The sequence below is a fragment of the Phocoena sinus genome, chromosome 13 (assembly GCF_008692025.1).
Source record: "Phocoena sinus isolate mPhoSin1 chromosome 13, mPhoSin1.pri, whole genome shotgun sequence".
NCBI lineage: Eukaryota > Metazoa > Chordata > Mammalia > Artiodactyla > Phocoenidae > Phocoena > Phocoena sinus.
In genome coordinates this window covers 64,022,223-64,044,314 of record NC_045775.1, presented here as the reverse complement: position 1 = coordinate 64,044,314, position 22,092 = coordinate 64,022,223, and the positions used below count along the sequence as shown (strand labels likewise).

Genomic DNA, 22,092 nt, shown 5'->3' with positions numbered 1-22,092 from the left:
CTCTGACATCTGCTGCACAGGCTCCACTATACTCCACCAGCTCACTGGGTTTAAAAACATGTTCAGGGGCTTGACTGGTGGCGCAGTGGTTAAGAATCCGCCTGCTAATGCAGGCGACACGGGTTTGAGCCCTGGTCCAGGAAGATCCCACATGCCGCGGAGCAACTAAGCCCGCCTGTGTGCCACAACTACTGAGCCTGCGCACCTAGAGCCCGTGCTCTGCAACAAGAGAAGCCAGTGCAATAGGACCATGCACTGCAACGAAGAGTAGCCCCCGCTCGCTGCAACTAGAGAAAGCCTGCGCTCAGCAACGAAGACCCAACGCAGCCAAAAATAAATAAATAAATATTTAAAAAAAAATGTTCAGACAACTATACATAAGAATGCAGATGAACCTTAAAAACTGAGTGAAAGGGCTTCCCTGGTGGTGCAGTGGTTGAGAGTCCGCCTGCCGATGCAGGGGACACGGGTTCGTGCCCCGGTCTGGGAAGACCCCACATGCCGCGGAGCGGCTGGGCCCGTGAGCCATGGCCGCTGAGCCTGCGCGTCCAGAGCCTGTACTCCGCAACGGGAGAGGCCACAACAGTGAGAGGTTCGCGTACCGCAAAAAAAAAAAAAAAAAAAAAAAAAAAAAAAAAAAATATTGAGCAAAAGAAGCCAAGTACAAAAAAATACATATTATATAATTCTATTTACATAAAGTTCAAAACCAGGCAAAACTAAACTATTGAGTTTAGGGATACACACTTAGGTGGTAAAGCTATAAAGAAAAGCAAAGAATTTCCAGAAATGTCAAGTGAGGGACTATCTATACCAGAGAGGAAGGGTAACTGGGCAGGATATGGAGGTGGGAGTGTGCTTCTGGCAACACTCTATTTCTTGACCTAGGTAATGTGTGCGCACATGTTTGTTTAATGATTCATTAAAGTGCACATTTATTTTACGTACTTTCTTATACACATTTCAAATATAAAGGTTTAAAAACAAACCAAAATAAAAACAGAACACATTTTCACACTAAACCATAAATCAAGCAAACTCTCTCAACCTGGCTATTCCTTAAGCCACCATTCCATCTCTTTCCTTTCCTTTAGTCAGTACTAAGCTCTTCAAAAAATCAGTATATATTTCACTATCACCACAACCTCAATACCCATTACTTCTTAAACCTTTTTAATCTGCATAAAACCCACTAAATTGAGGTCATCAATGACCTCATCAAATCCAAAGGGCTCATACAAGTCTTCATCTCTCTGCAGCATGTGACATAGTTAACATCCTGAAGCTTCTTCTTAAGATGTTCCTCCTCCTTTGGCATCTGTGCCTTAACACCCCCCTCACCTTTCTCTGACATCTCCTCGCTTCATGACTGACTACTCCCTACGCTCCCCTAAGTGGCCTGTCCTTCAAGCTGCCAGTGAATCTCTTCCTGTTCTCCACCCTCCTCCAGTTCCAAGGCTTCTAAGGTCAGCTGTATGCAGAGGTCTCCCGGTTCTCTTTCCCACCTAGACCGTGTTCCCAAGTTCCAACTGCCTGATAATTACCTCCACCAATATAATGTCAAATCTTTACTACAGAAGACACCATTTGCCCCACTTCCAAGTAAGTTCTCCTGCTGGAGCCTCTGTTTCTGCTTATGAGATGATTAATCATTGCCACCCCCATGAGTCAGGCCTGAAATCTCTAAGTCATCACTTACTCATCATCCTCTCTTACTCATTCCCCACATCCTCTGAAATCCTACATTTATCTCTTCCTTCCCAAATGCACTGCCATCACCGTAGCTCTCATCATTATTAGATTTTTATCATCACATTAACCTCTTAAATGATCTCCCTGCTTCAACCTCCTCACTAAAAAGCAGAACTATCCTGCCTGTCCACCCAAAACCCTCCAGAACACTGCTCCTAAAGTATCATGTGAAAGCTTACCTACAACTGTTTCCTGATATGAACCATAAGCCCCAGAAAACTGGACCACTCAATGCTGCAGGATCACAGTCTGCCTATTCCAGTATTGTCCCCTCCATATGGAACTCTCCCTTGGCTCACCTTGTCAAAATTCTAGAAAATCACCCCAGGTGTGATCCTTCCCTCCTCTGAATTCCACAGGGCTGTTTGCACCTCTTGAGGCACCTGGCACATTCTGCCTCACATGAAGAGTTATGACTTGTCTATATGTCAGTCTCCTTTATGAGACTAAAATCATATCTTACTCAAACTTGTATCCCCTGGCGGATAAGGTACAAGTTTTCTACTCCTCGTACGATAATGGGGGACACACAATAAAAGGCAAATATTTATGAAACGACAGAGGCACACTGACTGCCTCACAGGTCAGTATTTCCCAAATTCTAATATACAAGTGTGTGCAATCTTCCCAAATCCAGAAATGAGCTGCCTTGTTTTTATGTAACCCTGTCTCACAATATGGAAAACAGCTTGGTCTATGAGAATGAGGGGTTGAAAAGGAATAGAAAGAAAAATTAAGAAGTAATCTTTAGGGATGGAATTATGTTTTACCTGAATATTACCAGAAGACTGTTAATACATGCAGATACTTGAAAATCTCCTATATTCGTGGCCCTTGTGATTTATGTAAAAGTATAGGCTGCTTTAAGAAAGACCAGATGGAGGCATCTGAATTAATTTCCTTGGCTCATTTAAAATATTTTGATTTATATACCTTTCAGGAACATCATTTGTACGAAGTAAGGCATAGTCTCTACCGTCAAGGTCCACATATACTCTAGGCTAGCATCCTATCACTGTTCATGCTCACAGGGGAATTGGGACTATAGGGAAACAAGTTCATTTCCATTAAAAAATTTTAAGTTAAAAAGCCCTAAGTAATGCCCGGAAATCAATACTGTGGTGCAAGCAGTTACGTATGCTAGGGAAGTCAAGTCTGCATCCAACAGAGGGAAATACAACCATCTAAATAGTCTGGATACAATTCACTCTGCTCCAAGAAAAAAATAAGCAGTGTGTTTATAATATCATGTGAGAAGAGGAGACGAACCCCTGGAGAGCTCGGAATTGCTTACGTGAATCCAGCCCAGGGTGATGAGACCCTGCTGATCCTGTATGAGGAAAAGCTCTTCTTCGTTCTCGGTGTTGCAATAATCAGACCCAGCACTTTGCTTGGGGATGAGGACATGGGTAATGGTAAATTCATTCCTCATCTGTCAAATGAGAAAACAGCTCATCACAATTCCCTGGCACTTAGGCAACCCCACTCTGTCACAGCAGTGGAAAGTTAAACATCTGTACAAGCGAAGGCCCTTCCCCCCAGCACGAGTCTCCTAAGTGAGGTGAGTTCCTTATGTCAGTCATGTTCACAACCCTGACTGCCCAAGTACATTGCCTGGGGCCCTCTGCAAAGCCACAGATGCCCACAGCCCTGTGGGAATTCCCTGCTGCAGCCGAACAGGTCTACTCGTGATTCTTAAGAAGCTCTGGGTACCATTTCTCTTCCTTTGTTCATGTCCAGAGTAGTTTCCTTTTACTATTTCTCTAAGCCCTTCCCATCCTTTAAAGCTCAGTTTAAGTCTATTCCACCTTATGTGTTTATTTATTCGGCAGTTAGTAATGGGTTCTTTAAGCACCTCCATTTAATGATCCTTCTTTCCTCATCATTCCTAGTGCTTTTATTGTACATACTAGTCAGCATACTATCTGTCTTTTGGTGTATATCTCCCATCTCTCCAAAGTGCCTGGGTACTTTTTGCGGACACATGCTCCGTGCCTTACATATTTCATATTCCCAGGTCCTGCCATAAAGTCAGTGTTCAAAAGCTAATATACAGGATCTTCCTACCAGGTTTAGAATTAGGTATTTCTTACCACTGGCATTAAAATAATCAGTTCAGTTCAAGGGACTCTCAAAATCAATCAAATACAGGGTCACTAAAATCAAGGTGACATTGCATTACGCTGCCCATGGCTCTTTGGCAGAAGGATTGGCACAAAGAGTAACTGACCCTGGATATCTTCTCTGAGAGTCACAGGAGGCCAAGAGGGAAGAAACAGTCTCAGCTCAGGAAAGCATTTGTCTTTTACCAGTTTTCCACAGAGAATTCCACATGTCTCTACTCCCCGGGCAGTGTTGGCACTGGCCAACTGGAGAAACCGTGGGCAGAGCTTCCCAGGCACCACCACGTGGCGCAGTCCATCGATTGTAGGAGCTGTAATGGAGAAGGAAGAAACGTCTGAGATCATGGGGCACAGCCTCCCCAAGCAGACCTCAGAGTTGGCAGCCCTAGGAGAGCAATGCTAAATCACTGGGGTCCCGCAACTGTAGGTAGCACATGGGGATCTCATCCTTATGGTGGAAGAAAAAGGGCTGTAAAGTCTCTTCTCCTACCTCTTGCTACAGCCATTGGGAGTATGTTATTTCAAGAAAAGAAAAGAGGTTTTAATCATTCAAGTTAACACAAAGGTAAACTGCTGCTTAAAAGAAGTTTCTGAGCTATTCAGGAATAATAGTGAGAGACAATCCTGCCTAGTACATGGGGAGAAACCCTGAAGGCCAGGCTTCAAGAGTCCAGCACCCCTTGCCCACTCTTACCTTGTCCTTTTTTTTTTTTTTTTTTTTTTTTTTTTTTTGCGGTATGCGGGCCTCTCACTGCTGTGGCCTCTCCCGTTGTGGAGCACAGGCTCCGGACGCACAGGCTCAGCGGCCATGGCTCACGGGCCCAGCCGCTCCGCGGCATGTGGGATCTTCCCGGACTGGGGCACGAACCCGTGTCCCCTGCATCGGTAGGCCGACTCTCAACCACTGCGCCACCAGGGAAGCCCTTACCTTGTCCTTTTAAGTGGATCTTCTGCGAAGCTGAACTCCTTACATGACTACTTGAAAGACAATTCCTAACAAAAAGATCTATTCTAATAATCAAGGCATACTCATCATTTTGCCGCTATTGTTATTTTCTCAGATAGCCGTACGTTGGTGAGAGGAGGAAAGACTCAACAGTTTTTTATCGCTAGACTGAATTATCACTGACTACATACAATACCTACCTTGACTAAACTCCTTACCAATTAGGAACATTTGCAGGGCAAGCACAATTCAGTAGCTCTTTTTTATTATTTAAAGGTCAGTGGTTGAATTGTAAAGTGGTACTATAAATCTCAAATTTCCTTTACAGAAGGTCAACAGTGGTCTCTAGTTCACTGAACATTTCAAATCTCTGTATAACCCTTAAAAGCTGAGGGTCTGACTTTCAAGGATGTTATTAGCTCTTCAGAAAATCGACCTGGCCCAGGTAAACTGTATGTCTTAAGCAAAGTCCACTTTATAATATAGCTGTGATAGAACACAGTATGGTAATACTAATCAAATGGATTTCTGTGACCAGAGCCTAATGAGTGGTATCATGGAGGTAGTTGTAGCTGAATCTCCTGGAATGACACCCTGTTTGGTTGCAGCTGAGATAGAAGAGTACGGAAGCAAATGAATTCACTACCTTCTGAGTTGCTCAATGCTCCAGGTTTCAAGGATCTATCCACTACAGGTGGCTTGGCAGGCCTTACAGTTGTATTACAGTCCGAAGGCTGTGTGTATATAACAGGTGCCGTGGGGAACACATCTAGGGAGGGCTTCTCTAAGTCAGGTACCAGTGGGCCGTCCAGGCCAGGGTCCACCTTCCCAAACTCCTGTACAATTTTCAGTCGTTCTTTTTCTAGTTCCTGGTTCCGGATCATCTCCTCAAAGGCATGGAACTGTTCCTGCTCCAACTGTTGCTGCTTCTGTTGTGCCACCCTCTGTCTTTCCTTTTCCAGCTCTTGCTGGATGGCTACATTTTGGGCCAATTCTTCCTCTTCCTTCTTCTACAAAGAATGAATACGAGTTAGGGTAACACTTTATACTTAAGTGACTTCACATCTTAGAAGGACAAGGCTTTTCAGCAGGGAGATTGCCCCAAATGTACTTCTGCTCTAGCGCGAGTTCCCAACACAGAATTCATGCTTCCCTTAGTACCTCTATACCCATGGAACAGCTGCCGCTCCTGTCTATCTAACTACCATACACCTATTCTTCAAAAACAGTTAAAGTCCTGATCCTGTTGGTACCCTTTCCCAATGACTTTAACTAATGCATTTTCTTCTTTACCAAAAATCTCAAGGCAACTTACTGTCTGCACCTCATAATCTGTATCATACAATTTTAGCCTCTGGTGTGCCATGTATACATTCTGTATCCCAAGTAAGGCTGTGAAGCAGAACCAAATCTAAACTTACAACTGCCATGTTGGGGGTCTCTATTGAATTCTGACCCTGAATGAAGCCTCTGAAATTTTTCTGGTGACTGGTCCAATATAGAGTGACATTTTAAACTACTAAGAAACATCAAGGAATAATCTCCTTCATGAAGGTTTTCACTCACTGGGTACCTTAGAAATACATAGCTGTTCACCTCTCTGCTGATTTTCAACATCAGAGTCCAGAACAGAATTCAGTAGAGTGTACAAAAGAATGTGGAAGTGCTTGCAGTGTGTGTTCTCACCTGACACAGACCAATGACACTGTCTCAGAGCTTCTCATGTGTTTTAACTGACTCTTCCTAACAAGAATCATTTGAAAATAGCTTGGAAAAAAACCCCAATTATTATAAACAGGTATACCTATGTTGGATATAATCAAATGTGTATCAAATATCCCAAATTCTCTGATCTAAAAACCTTATACTTTAGTTCGATTTTCATTGTTCTTAGGTTCTAGCTCTAGACATAGCAGACAAGCAATAGATATTCTGTCCCTCAAGTCATCCTCTTAGATAAACAGGCTAAATCTGTATTAGAATCCTCAGCCTAAACACCTTTTTTGAGTTTCTGGTCTTTGCCAATAAAGTAAAATATCACATTAAAATCACAAGATCTGCTGAAATATCTATTAGAATCCTAGGTCACAGCCTAAGAAACCAAAGTAATTTCCTTTTTTTTTTGCTATTACATACTCACTTTTTCTTCATTATAGTCTATATATTCTTTGGTATATCGTTTTAACAGTTCTGCTTTCAGCTCTTCTGCTTTGGGAAATGCAATCTCCTTTAATTTCTGAGACACAAAATCAAAAACTGGGAGTTAGAACAATTGCCAGCTAATTAAGTAGAGAAGTAAAAAGACCGAAGTCAAGTTGGCAATGGCAACAATGTTTCTCAAAACATTTAAATAATAATTTAAATTTAAATAATTTAACTTAAAATACACCCTACCGTACCAGACACTTTGTAACTGATCTAGTGGAATGGCCTCATCTCCTATTTGCAGGATATGCTGCTCAGATGCAGGTACTGCTACTTACATTTTGGAGTTAGTTTGTGCTTCTCTGAAGCTTTTAGATGGGCAACAGTTAAAGTGAATACCCACCTTTACTGTGTCTTTCTTTTCAGGAATGACAGCCGATTTGTAATCTCGATGCTTTGGTAGTTTCTCAATAAAGAGCCTAAGGGAACAGATCAGATTGACTGTGATGCAGAGAAGATGTCCAAATGTCCAAAAGACTCTGAAGCAATGCAACTCCCTTACCCTGCAGAGACTACCTGATGGGTTTCCAGGCATGCAGGGATAACAGGAACACCCTGACAGGCCATGCCCCCCACTCATCTCTAGCCCTGTAAGGAGCAGCAGAGTGTTTCCCTCTTCCCCCAAATCAGATGTGCAGCAGCACCAGACGCCTACAACAAAAATGATGGGGAGGAAAAAGCCTATCCTGCACCCCAAAATACACCTCCAAAGAGGTTCTCTTCTTGTTGTGACAGTAACAGGCTTCCAAAGGAAAAGGCCTCTCACAAATCATTCTTCAGAGATCAGTTTGGCAGCCAAGGACAGGAGGCTAAGAGAAAACCCACATTCTATTACTACTTCTAACTCTGTGTGACCTTTAATGCTGGCTTTTCTTCTTTGGGATTCATGTTCCGTCAGAGAAGAATATTCCTTGCACCAGATTAAGCACTGAGATGCTTAAGACAGTTCATGTGTTATATGTGTGTAATATGTGCACGTTACATGTGTAACGTGTATTATGATCACTGATGAAAAGTGCTTAGAGAAACATTAAGTGCTAGATTTCCTCTTTCAGTTCTTGTCCTTGGCTGTAAAGCTCAGTGGGAAAAATAAACTGAATCAATTCATAGACCTCTAACATTTATGATGTCTACTTGGGGACGGTGAAAATAAATAGAAGTTCAGTAACTTGTCATAGCCAAAACGGAGGGTTCAGAATTCAATGCCAGCAGGCCAGTTCCAGAGTCTACTCTTTCAACCACTATATAGTACTGCCTCCTCATGGCTCCTGGAATGTCCAGAACTGTTGGAGGGGTTCTGAACAAAGATGTCTTTCAACAGAATTAGGTTGTAATAAACACAAGCTGAGACCCAAAACAAATAAACTGAGGGTAGCTTGCCCACAGCCACAAAACACTGTTATGTAGTTGGGATTAACTGACTCTTTTTCACTTTCTGCCCATGGGTAGGAGGAAACAAAAGAGGAAGACTCAGTAAAGGGAAAAGAAGATCCTCACCAAAACACACCCTCTATAGATGAGCCATCCTCCTTCTGTTCTAATTAGGCACATGAAAATTTCATTTCAATCCAATTTCACAAGACCCCTCAGGCAGGGATGAATTCCAAAATCAAAACAATTCTAAAAATTGTCCTTTGGGTTCATGAAAAATGAATTAAAAGTTTCCTTGAAGTCTATACTTAAAACAAGCACAGATTCACTTTTCAACCATAAAGTCCTGAAGAGGATATTAGGATAAATAAGGCATAGATCTTGTGCTCAAGAGACCTATTATTCAGTAACTCGAAAGACCAAGGTACACGTTCACTACCTTCAGCAGGCTAAGTGTGCTTTGTATTGAAGCCTCAATCAGTCAAGAAAGTAACATGTCATATAAACACCACACTTTATTTTTATTTATGCTCTCAGCCTGAAGAACTGTGAAGTCCCTGAGGCCAGAAATTTCTGTTTCATGCTTCTTTGTATGTTCCTCTAAAGCCAGCACAGTGCCTTGTATAAAGAGGCACTGAAAAAATATCTGATGAATAAAATTGTCTTAAAACCTTTGGATGAGCTGAGTGAAAAAACAAAGTGCAAAAAAGTATATATAACATGCTACCTTACATGTAAGAAAGGGGAAAATTATATATAGGCACACCTCAGAGATATTGAGGGTTTGGTTCCAGACTACTGCAATAAAGCAAATGTTGCAATAAAATGAACCACATAAGTTTTCTCATTTCTCAGTACATAAAAAAGTTATGTTTACACTACAGTGTACTCTATTAAGTGTACAATAGCATTAGGTCTAAAAACATATACACTTTAATTTAAAATACTTTATTGCTAAAAAATGCTAAGAATCATCTGACAATGCAGGGTTGCCACAAACATTCAATTTGTAAAAAATACAGTATCTGTAAAGTGCAATAAAACAAGGTATGCCTGTGTGCATGTATATATATTCATTTATTTTGTTTATAAGTATATAAAGTAACACAGGAAGTATATACAGAAACTAGCAAAAATAGAGGACAGGGGAAATAGAGTAGATGAGACAAGAGTGGGAGTGAAAATTTTCACTATATACCTTTCATTTTATTATTTTGATTTTGAACCATGTAATGAAAACTAACTTATAAGATAAAACTCCCAGACCTGAACATGAATACCTTTCTCTTGTTTCAGTAACTGTAGTCAATTTTCTGAATAGGGACATATGGGCAGAAGCAACTCCTGAAAACAGAATGGGCAGCATAACCCACTGCCCACACTGGAGGCAACAGAGCTTGGTGGTTAGGAGGGCAGGCTCTGGAGCCACCCTGCTTCGGTTCAAATCCTGGCTTTAAGCACTTACTAGCTGTGTGATCTCCAGCACTATCCCTCAGTTTCTCTCTATATATAAATTATATATACAGAGACAAACTAGTACTACCTGATAGGGCTGCTATGACATTAAAATAGATTTTTAAAAATAAATAAAATGCTGAGCACAGTGCCTAGCACATAGCCAACATCTGCTATATGTTTATATGATTGTTTTTACTAATAAATAAAAACGTGAGCAAGAAGAAGAGATGAAGATATTAACACCAGGGTTAGAAATTTTCTAGGCAGAGAATAGCTGTGGCCCAGATGTATACTGTTCTCTGGGTTATATCTGGTTGCAGCCTACAGACAGGAAATGTACCCAAGCAAACAAAGATGCGTTGGCGAAACACAAGCAAAACAACCTAATGGAACAATAGAAAAAAAGAGGTACACAGAAAAGTAAATAAAAAGGCAAATAATTATATAAAATGATACTCAACTTTACTTACATATGAAAGAAATTCAAATTAAGATGAGATATCATTTTCATCTATCAGATTGGCAAAGGCTTAAAAGTTGATTACAATCAATGTAGGCAAGGGCATAGAGAAATGGGTATCCTTACACACTCTTAGCAGGACTGTAATTTGATAATACCTTTTTCCTTAGGAGAGGAAGGGGAGTGGGAGACAAGTATTCAAAGTTTAAAATGTGTATATCCTAGGGCTTCCCTGGTGGCGCAGTGGTTGAGAGTCCGCCTGCTGACGCGGGGGACGCGGGTTTGTGCCCCGGTCCAGGAGGATCCCACGTGCTGCGGAGCCTGCGCGTCTGGGGCCTGTGCTCCACAGCGGGAGGGGCCGCAGCAGTGAGAGGCCCGCGTACCGCAAAAAAAAAAAAAAAAAAAAAGTGTATATCCTTTAAACTCACAACTCCACATCTATGAATTTATCCTATAATAATACAAAAATATATGTATAAGACTGTTAAATACAGCATTGTTCATAAAAGTAGGGCAACCCGAAAACCTAAATGACCATCAGTAGGGGATTATTTAATAAATTATGGTGTACCCAAATGTGGAAAAACAACATAACCATTCACTCTTTCCTTCAACAAATATTTACTGAGAATCTACTGTGGGGTCAGGAATTATTATAAAGGCTGGCAACTTGGCAGTGAATGTCACAGTCACAAATTCCTCCCCACCAGAGAGTGTACATTACAGTGGGGGAACAGACAATAGACAAAATAAAAAGTATTATAGATAATCAGTGCTAGGAAAAAGTCACTAATAGGGAAGGGGAATAGAAGTGACAGGGAAGGGATTGAGCTTTTAGATAGGGCAGCTAAGGAAGGCATCACTGAGAAGGTAGCAGTTAAGTAAGGACTGGAAGAGTAAGCCATGACGATATCTGGGATAAGTCTGTTCCAGGCAGAAGAAACAGCCCTAAGGCAGAATGAGATGCTGGATCAATGTGTCCTGATGCGGAAAGATATGACTGTTAAGAAAGCAAACTGTAGAAAATAATATATTGTATGATCTCATTCAGGCTTTAAGAAAAAAGGATAAAGACACGAGCCCATGTGTTTGCATGGGCATACTTTCTTAACAAACACATAAACACACAAGAAACATAACAGTGATTACCTCTGGCGGATGGGAATTTTCTTTTCACTTTAATATTTCCCTTGCTGTATGGTTTGAAAAAAATTTGTTTGAATTAGGAACAAATATTACTTTTGTGTAAAAATAATTTTAAAAGTCAAGCAGAAATTCTATAACATGGATGTATTAAGGGCTCTAATTTCTTCCCATCTTAAAAGTTAGTCAGCAAAGTGAGCATGGGCACAAATGAAAACCCTCTTCAGCCCATAAGCCCCAGTCCTGGTGGTAAACATTTTCAACACAGGTGACAGGACATTTTCAGAAAGCAGGTCTGTGTTGTAGGGGGCTCACACAGCAGACAGGAATATCCTAAGTCCTGTGTAACTCTCTTCTATGCAGCCTAGTCGATGACCATAAAAAGCTGCGAAAGAATCCACCGCCTGGATTACTGTCTGTGCTCACCATGAAAATATGCACTGATTTAATATGTTGAAGATCCTTCTTCTATACTGGGGTCTGCAAAAGGCAAAGCATGCCTACAGTAGGGGAAACCTCTGAGGGGGGAAATGTGCTTGAGATAATTAAGATGCCTGAACTGCTCAAGGGAAAAGAACAAACATGCCTTTAAAATCCTGAGTTAAAGTATGCAAAAGGTCTAGAACAATGACTCAATAGTGGGGGAGAGGCAGAAGAGTGGTGAAGTAGAGGCCTACCCTCTTCCCTCCTCTCTCCTCAGTGTAATAACTGCCAAAGTGAGCCGTTGTTAACTGACAGGAATATACCAAGTAAACTGCGGTAGAAAAACTGACCAAGAATACTGAGCTAGAAGTTTTTTTGCAACTCCTAGGGCTTGTCAGTTCACAGAATCAGAGTTAGGGCCTTGAAGATATCTGCAGGAAAAATGAAGGTAGCTACATTTATTGATCCAGGTCTAGCCAATCCAACAAAGTCCCAAATTAAACCCCAAATCTAACAAGTTAAGTAATACATTCTACCCTCCTCTCACTCAACTCTCCTCTAGGCCTAGTTCATCATGTTGAATGGTCCTATAAGCAGAACACCACATACAGGAACAGACTCCCCGTATCGGTCTTGTTGTTAACACTGATATTCATATCACTCAAAGTAACACCAAATCACAGAAAAAAAACAACTTCTTAAGCATCCGTGTACCATTAATCCTACTCCCTCTTGCCTATATAAGAGTTTATTTCTACACTGAAACTCTCTTTTCTGTACCGTTAGCCTCTCCTTCTCCACAGTATCCTTTCCATCAGCAAAAAGTATGCTCTAGAATCTCCGATCTTAAAACACACACACACGCACACACACACATACACGCACACACGCACATTCATGTACTCCTTGTCCCCTTCAATTACTTCCTCAGTTTTCCACTTTACTTCCTGTCCAACTTCTCCAAAGAGCTGTCTATGCCAGGGCTTGGCAAACTACGGCTAGCGGGTCAAATCTAGCTCGCCATCTGTTTTTATAAATGAAGTTTCATTGGAACACAGCGTCACCCATTCATTTGTGTATTATCAATGGCTTGCTTTCACACTACAAAGCAGAGGTTGCAACAGCGATCAAATTGCCTGCAAAGCCAAAAATATTTACTGGTGTTGGGTGCAGCCACTTTGCCCTAGGAACTCTGGTCTGAAGTGCTGGGGTCAAGACCTCTGCATGGGACACCCTGTGAGCAAATGAAACTAGATTAAGCACGAAGGAAAAGAAAACGAAGTATCGCTGACTGAAAAGCTACTGACAGGGAGGACCTTCAAGATGGCAGATCACCTTCCTCCCGACAAGTACATCAAAAATACATCTACCTGTGGAACAACTCCTACAGAACACCTACTGAATGCTGGCAGAAGACCTCAGACTTCCCAAAAGGCAAAACTCCCCACGTACCTGGGTAGGGCAAAAGAAAAAAGAAAAAACAGAGACAAAAGAAGAGGGATGGGACCTACACCAGTGGGAGGGAGCCGTGAAGGAGGAAAGGTTTCCCCACACTAGGAAGCCCCTTCGCGGGCGGAGACTGCGGGTGGCGGAGGGGGTTAGCTTCGGAGCCGCGGAGGAGAGCGCAGCCACGGGGTGCGGAGGGCAAAGCGGAGAGATTCCCGCACAGAGGATCGGTGCCGACCAGCACTCACCAGCCCGAGAGGCTTGTCTGCTCAGGAAGCCGGGGTGGGCGGGGGCGGGGAGCTGAGGCTCGGGCTTCAGGCTTCAGGCTTCGGAGGTCGGATCCCAGGGAGAGGACTGGGGTTGGCGGCGTGAACACAGCCTGAAGGGGTTAGTGCGCCACAGCTAGCTGGGAGGGGGTCTGGGAAAGAGTCTGGAACTAAGAGGCAAGAGACCATTGTTTCGGGGTGTGCGAAGAGAGGGGATTCAGAGCACCGCCTAAACGAGCTCCAGAGATGGGCGCGAGCCGCCGCTATCAGCGCGGACCCCAGAGACGGGCATGAGACGCTAAGGCTGCTGCTGCAGCCACCAAGAAGCCTGTGTGCAAGCTCAGGTCACTATCCACACCTCCCCTCCCTGGAGCTTCTGCAGCCCGCCACTGCCAGGGTCCCGTGATCCAGTGACAACTTCCCCGGGAGAACGCACGCCAGCCTCTGCCACCATAGGCTCGCCCTGCATTCCGTACCCCTCCATCCCCCTAGCCTGAGTGAGCCAGAGCCCCCTAATCAACCGCTCCTTTAACCCCTTCCTGTCTGGGTGAAGAACAGACACCCTCTGGCGACCTACACGCACAGGCGGGGCCAAATCCAAAGCTGAACCCCGGGAGCTGTGTGAACAAAGAGAAAGGGAAATTTCTCCATGTAGCCTCAGGAGCAGCAGATTAAATCTCCACAATCAACTTGATGTACCCTGCATCTGTGGAATACCTGAATAGACAACAAATCATCCTAAAACTGACGTCGTGGACTTTGGGAGCAACTGTAGACTTTGGGGTTTGCTGTATGGAACAGACTAGTTTCTGATTTTTATGTTTATCTTAGTACAGTTTTTAACGCTTGTTATCATTGGTGAATTTGTTTATTGGTTTGGTTGCTCTCTTTTTTTATTACTTATTATAATTTTTTTACTTTAATAATATTTTTTTAAATTATTTTTTATTTTAATAACTTTTTAAAATTTAATTTAATTTTATTTTTCTCCCTTTTCTTCTGAGCCATGTGGCTGACAGGGTCTTGGTGCTCCAGCCGGGTGTCAGACCTGAGCCTCTGAGATGGGAGGGCTGAGTTCAGGACATTGGACTACCAGAGACCTCCCCACCCCATGTAATATCAATCAGCAAGAGTTCTCCCAGAGATCTCCATCTCAACGCTAAGACTCAGCTCCACTCAATGACCAGCAAGCTCCAGTTCTGGACACCCCATGCCAAACAACTAGCAAGACAGGAACACAACCCCACACATTAGCAGAGAGGCTGCCTAAAATCATAATAAGGCCACAGACACCCCAAAACACACCACCAGACGCAGTCCTGCCCACCAGAAAGACAAGATCCAGCCCTATCCACCAGAACACGGGCACCAGTCCCCACCACCAGGAAGCCTACACAACCCACTGAACTAACCTTACCCACTGGGGGCAGACACCAAGAACAGTGGGAACTACAAACCTGCAGCCTGCGAAAAGGAGACCCCAAACACAGTATGTTAGGCAAAATGAAAAGACAGAGAAACACACAGCAGATGAAGAAGCAAGGCAAAAAACCCACCAGACCAAACAAATGAAGAGGAAATAGGCAGTCTACCTGAAAAAGAATTCAAAGTAATGATAGTAAAGATGATCCAAAATCTTGGAAATAGAATGGAGAAAATACAAGAAATGTTTAACAAGGACCTAGAAGAACTAAAGGGCAAACAATGATGAACAACACAATAAATGAAATTTAAAATTCTCTAGAAGGAATCAATAGCAGAATAACTGAGACAGAAGAACAGATAAGTGACCTGGAAGATAAAATAGTGGAAATAACTACCACAGAGCAGAATAGAGAAAAAAGAATGAAAAGACATGAGGACAGTCTCAGAGACCTCTGGGACAACGTTAAACACACCAACATTTGAATTATAGGGGTCCCAGAAGAAGAAGAGAAAAAGAAAGGGACTGAGAAAATATTTGAAGAGATTATACTTGAAAACTTCCCTAATATGGGAAAGGAAATAGTCAATCAAGTCCAGGAAGCACAGAGAGTCCCATTCAGGATAAATCCAAGGAGAAACATGCCAAGACACATATTAATCAAACTATCAAAAATTAAATAACAAGAAAAAATATTAAAAGCAGCAAGGGAAAAGCAACAAATAACATACGAGGAAATCCCTATAAGGTTAACAGCTGATCTTTCAGCAGAATCTCTGCAAGCCAGAAGGGAGTGGCAGGACATATTTAAAGTGATGAAAGGGAAAAACTTACAACCAAGATTACTGCACCCAGCAAGGATCTCATTCAGATTCGAAGGAGAAATTAAAACCTTTACAGACAAGCAAAAGTTAAGAGAATTCAGCACTACCAAACCAGCTTTACAACAAATGCTAAAGGAACTTCTCTAGGCAGGAAACACAAGAGAAGGAAAAGACCTACGATAACAAACTCAAAACAATTAATAAAATGGTAACAGGAACATACATATCAATAACTACCTTAAATGTAAATGGACTAACTTCTCCAACCAAAGGCCAGGTAATGTTAACAAAGATCCTGGGAGTCTCTGCTTCTGACAGGATCACTGTATTCCCATGTAGGGAGCACCAGAAGCCTGGGAGCCACCAGGGCCTGCACTGCTCAGTGCACCTCTCAGGGCAGCAATGCCAGGCTCCCACCTCACTGCTCCATTCAGCTGCAAGTCTCCCCACTGGGTCCCATCATGCCTTTTTAAAAAGATTCTGTATAATGAGTGGAGAGCAGAGAGGTATATTTAGTGGCCTCACTCAGCACTCCAGAATCATCAATATGGAGCCTCTGGATCTCTCCCAGATGCCAGCTCCCCCCAACACCTGCACTCGTTCTTCTGTTGCAGTTAGAATTAGGGTCAGGATGGGGGGTGTTAGGAGGGAGAGCATTCTGACAGAGTGTGAGTAAGGTCCCATAGTGAGATGCAATATGTATAGGACTGAAGGAAGGCCCAAGTGGCTAGAGCACAGAAAGCAAAGAGGTGAGTGCACAAGCTGAGGCTAAAGAGCCTGGTAGGAGCTACTCTATAGAGGACCCTATGCACCAGAAAAAAAGGGGTTCACATTCTTAACCTAAAATCAGTAGGAAGACTTGCAAAGATTTTTCAGCTGAGTGTTGACATGATTGCATTTGAAAAAGACCTCTGGATACTTGGTGAAGATAAGATTGCAGGGTTTTTCAACCTCAGCACTATTGACACTTTGCGATGGGTAATTCTTTGTTGTGGGGGGCTGTCCTATACATTATAGGATGTTTAGCAGTATCCTTGGCATCTCCACGCTAGACGTATCCACACATGGAGTTCAGACAACCGAAGTCTCCAGACATTGCCAAATGTCCCCAAGGGGCAAAATCAACCCTCATTGAGAATCACTGAATTAAGGAAGAGCAAGAGAGAATGATGGAGACAACTGCTGGTTTCACCGTAGCCCAGGTAGCAATTATGGTAGCTTAGAATTGAGGAGGTGGAAAAGGAAGGAAGTGAACTGATTAGGGTTAGGATTAGGGATTAGGGAGATATTTAGGAAGTAAAGTCAATGATATAGGTTGCTTGGTTGAAATGGAAGGAGAAAGTGAGAAGAATTAAGGAGAATGAGTGATTCTGGCCTAAGCATACAGGGAGGTGCTTAGTACCATGAGCTAAGATTCCAGGTAGATCCTAGATTTTGAGCCAATGTAAAAGTGGAACAAGACTTTTGGAAGTAGTGGGATATGTGAGTATAATTGTATGTGTAGGAGGAACATAAATCATTAGAGACCAAAGGGCAAATTGTAGTATTCAATTACATTGGTAGACCCCAGTGAACCATGCCTCCTGGCATTCATGACCCTGAGTAGTCCCTCCTCTTGAATCTAGGCTGGCTCTGTGACCTTTAACTAATGGAATATGGCAAGAAAAACATTCTGAGACTTCTGAGCCCAGGTATTAAGAAGGCCTGGTAGCTCCCACATTTGTGCCCTAGGGTGCCCATTTAAGAAGTTAGTGGCCATTTAAGAGGTCTAAGTACACTGAGACCACCATGCTGTGAGAGGCCCAACCTTGCTATTTGGAGAGGCCATGTGGAAGATAAGTGAAGCCCCTTGCCAGTGGTCCCAGCTAAGCTTCCAGTTTACAGCACCAATTTGCCAACCATATTTATGAGGCCACCTTGGAAGTGCATCCTTCAGCTCCAGTCAAGCCATCTATGTGAGCCGATGTGCTGGCCCCATCAAGCCCTGACCAAATTTCAGAATTATGAGCAAATAAGTTGTTGTTTTAGGTCGGTAACTTTGAGATGCTTTGTTACACAGCAACAGATAACTGAAAGAGCCTCTCTAAGGTTCACTTTTGCCTACTGTAAATTAGAAATAATAATAATACCTACCTCAGATTTATTGTAAGGGTAAGTTAAATAATGCCTTGAACTAGAAGTACTCAAATATTGTTATCTTTATGCTTGCAGGCACCAAAAAAAGTGCTTAATAGTTGATAATTTTATTGCACAATATTGATTAATACTGCTAATATTAACAGAGCAATTGTCACCTTCTCTGGCTGCCCTATATTGAACAGAACCTCTCAGTCACTCTGCTCCCTTCTTTGCTTCATAGCACTTAATACCACTTGAAAAATGTATTTTTATTATCTGTCTTCAACACTAGAATAAAAGCTCCATGAGAGTTAAGACTTCATTTCGTTCATTGTAATATCCCAAGTGACCTGTCACATATATGGTCAATAAATATTTGTTGAATGAGTAAAAAAAAAAAAAAAATCTCCAACCAAAAGACATAGACTGGCTAAATGGACACAAAAGCAAGACCCGTATATATGCTGTCTACAAGAGACCCACTTCAGACCTAGGGACACATACAGACTGAAAGTGAGGAAAAAGATATTCCATGCAAATGGTAATCAAAAGAAAGCTGGAGTAGCAATTCTCATATCAGAAAAAATAGACTTTAAAATAAAGACTATTACAAGAGACAAAGAAGAACACTACATAATGATCAAGGGATCAATCCAAAGAGAAGATATAACAATTGTAAGTATTTATGAACCCAACATAGGAGCACCTCAGAACGTAAGGCAAAGGCTAACAGCCATAAAAGGGGAAAATCGACAGTAACACAATAATAGTAGGGGACTTTAACACCTCACTTTTACCAATAGACAGATCATCCAAAATGAAAATAAATAAGGAAACACAAGCTGTAAACGATATATCAAACAAGATGGACTTAATTGATATTTATAGGACATTCCATCCAAAAACAATAGAATACACTTTCTTCTCAAGTGCTAATGGAACATTCTCCAGGATACATCATATACTGGGTTACAAATCAAGCCTTGGTAAATTTAAGAAAATCGAAACCATATCAGGTATCTCTTCTGACCACAATGCTATGAGACTAGATATCAATTACAGGAAAACACTGTAAAAAATACAAACATATGGAGGGTAAACAATACACTACTAAAAACCAAGAGATCACTGAATAAATCAAAGAGGAAATCAAAAAATACCTAGAAACAAATGACAATGAAAACACAATGACCCAAAACCTGTGGTATGCAGCAAAAGCAGTTCTGAGAGGGAAGTTTATAGCAATACAATCCTACCTCAAGAAACAAGAAAAACCTCAAATAAACAACCGAACCTTACACCTAAAGCAATTAGAGAAAGAAGAAAAAAAGAAACCCGAAGTTAGCAGAAGGAAAGAAATCATAAAGATCAGATCAGAAATAAATAAAAAAGAAATGAAGGAAACAATAGCAAAGATCAATAAAACTAAAAGCTGGTTCTTTGAGAAGATAAACAAAATTGATAAACCATTAGCAAGACTCATCAAGAAAAAAAGGGAAAAAGACTCAAATCAATAGAATTAGAAATGAAAAAGGAGAAGTAACAACTGACACTGCAGAAATACAAAGGATCATGAGAGATTACCAGAAGCAACTATATACCAATAAAATATATACCAATAAAATGGACAACCTGGAAGAAATGGACAAATTCTAAGAAATGCACAACCTTCCGAGACTGAACCAGGAAGAAATAGAAAATATAAACAGACCAATCACACACACTGAAATGGAAACTGTGATTAAAAATCTTCCAACAATCAAAAGCCCAGGACCAGATGGTTTCACAGGTGAATTCTATCAAACATTTAGAGAAGAGCTAACACCTATCCTTCCCAAACTCTTCCAAAATATAAAACAGGGAGGAACACTCCCAAATTCATTCTACGAGGCCACCATTACCAAGATACCAAAACCAGACAAAGACGTCACAAAAAAAGAAAACTACAGGCCGATATCACTGATGAACATAAATGCAAAAATCCTCAACAGAATACTAGCAAACAGAATCCAACAGCACAGTAAAAGGATCATACACCATGATCAAGTGGGATTTACCCCAGGATGCAAGGATTCTTCAATATATGCGAATCAATCAATGTGATACACCACATTAACAAACCGAAGGAGAAAAACCATATGATCATCTCAATAGATGCAGAAAAAACTTCTGACAAAATTCAACACCCATTCATGATAAAAACTCTCCAGAAAGTAGGCATAGAGGGAACGTACCTCAACATAATAAAGGCCATATGTGACAAACCCACAGCCAACATCGTTCTCAATTGTGAAAAAACTGAAAGCATTTCCACTAAGATCAGGAACAAGACCAGGTTGCCCCCTCTCACCACTATTATTCAACATACTTTTGGAAGTTTTAGCGACAGCAATCAGAGAAGAAAAAGAAATAAAAGGAATCCAAATAGGAAAAGAAGAAGTAAAACTGTCACTGTTGGCAGATGACATACTATGCATAGACAATCCTAAAGACGCTACCAGAAAACTACTAGAGCTAATCAATGAATTTAGTAAAGTAGCAGGATACAGAATTAATGTACAGAAATCTCTTGCATTCCTATACACTAGTGATGAAACATATGAAAGAGAAATTAAGGAAACACTCCCATTTACCATTGCAACAAAAAGAATAAAATGTCTAGGAATAAACCTACGAAGGAGACAAAAGACCTGTATGCAGAAAACTATAAGACGCTGATGAAAGAAATTAAAGATGATACAAACAGATGGAGAGATATACCATGTTCTTGGATTGGAAGAATCAACATTGTGAAAATGACTATACTACCCAAAGCAATCTACAGATTCAAAGGAATCCCTATCAAACTACCACTGGCATTTTTCACAGAACTAGAACAAAAAATTTCACAATTTGTATGGAAACACAAAAGACCCCGAAGAGCCAAAGCAATCTTGAGAAAGAAAAACGGAGCTGGAGGAATCGGCTCCCTGACTTCAGACTATACTCCAAAGCTACAGTAATCAAGACAGTATGGTACCGGCACAAAAGCAGAAATATAGATCAATGGAACAGGATAGAAAGCCCAGAGATAAACCCATGCACATATGGTCACCTTATTTTTGATAAAGGAGGCAAGAATATACAATGGAGAAAAGACAGTGTCTTCAATAAGTGGTGCTGGGAAAACTGGACAGCTACATGTAAAAGAATGAAATTAGAACACTCCCTAACACCATACACAAAATGGATTAAAGAACTAAATGTAAGGCCAGACACTATCAAACTCTTAGAGGAAAACACATGCAGAACACTCTATGACCTAAATCACAGCAAGATCCTTTCTGACCCACCTCCTAGAGAAATGGAAATAGAAACAAAAATAAACAAATGGGACCTAATGAAGCTTAAAAGCTTTTGCACAGCAAAGGAAACCATAAACAAGACAAAAAGACAACCCTCAGAATGGGAGAAAATATTTGCAAACAAAACAACTGACAAAGGATTAATCTCAAACATATACAAGCAGCTCATGCAGCTCAATATCAAAAAAACAAACAACCCAATCCAAAAATGGGCAGAAGATCTAAATAGACATTTGTCCAAAGAAGATATACAGATTGCCAGCAAACACATTAAAGGATGCTCAACATCACTAATCATTAGACAACTGCAAATCAAAACTACAGTGAGGTATCACCTCACACCAGGCAGAATGGCCATCATCAAAAAATCTACAAACAATAAATGCCGGAGAGGGTGTGGAGAAAAGGGAACCCTTTTGCACTGTTGGTGGGAATGCAAATTGATACAGCCACTATGGAGAACAGTATGGAGGTTCCTTAAAAATCTACAAATAGAATTACCATATGACCCAGCGATCCCACTACTGGGCATATACCCTGAGAAAACCATAATTCAAAAAGAGTCATGTACCACAATGTTCACTGCAGCTCTATTTACAATAGCCAGGACAAGGAAGCAATCTAAGTGTCCATCATCGGATGAATGGATAAAGAAGATGTGGCACATATATACAATGGAATATTACTCAGCCATAAAAAGAAACGAAACTGAGTTATTTGTAGTGAGGTGGATGGACCGAGAGTCTGTCATACAGAGTGAAGTAAGTCAGAAAGAGAAAAACAAATACCG

At 41.4% G+C, this 22,092-nt stretch overlaps 1 protein-coding gene across 3 annotated transcripts in view; it reads right to left on the bottom strand.

Annotated features, from left to right (window-relative positions):
- STAMBP (STAM binding protein) overlaps positions 1-22,092 on the bottom strand; it is a 34,313-nt gene that overhangs the window by 5,311 nt on the left and 6,910 nt on the right. For 2 of the 3 annotated variants that reach the window (XM_032653041.1, XM_032653040.1), the window contains exons 3-7: positions 7,370-7,445; positions 6,962-7,057; positions 5,468-5,831; positions 4,062-4,186; positions 3,047-3,184 (exon numbers count right to left, since the gene is read on the bottom strand). In XM_032653041.1, the coding sequence (XP_032508932.1) occupies positions 3,047-3,184; positions 4,062-4,186; positions 5,468-5,831; positions 6,962-7,057; positions 7,370-7,445 (799 nt within the window). The remainder of the gene's footprint in view (positions 1-3,046; positions 3,185-4,061; positions 4,187-5,467; positions 5,832-6,961; positions 7,058-7,369; positions 7,446-22,092) is intronic. The other variant, XM_032653043.1, reaches the window with a different exon arrangement.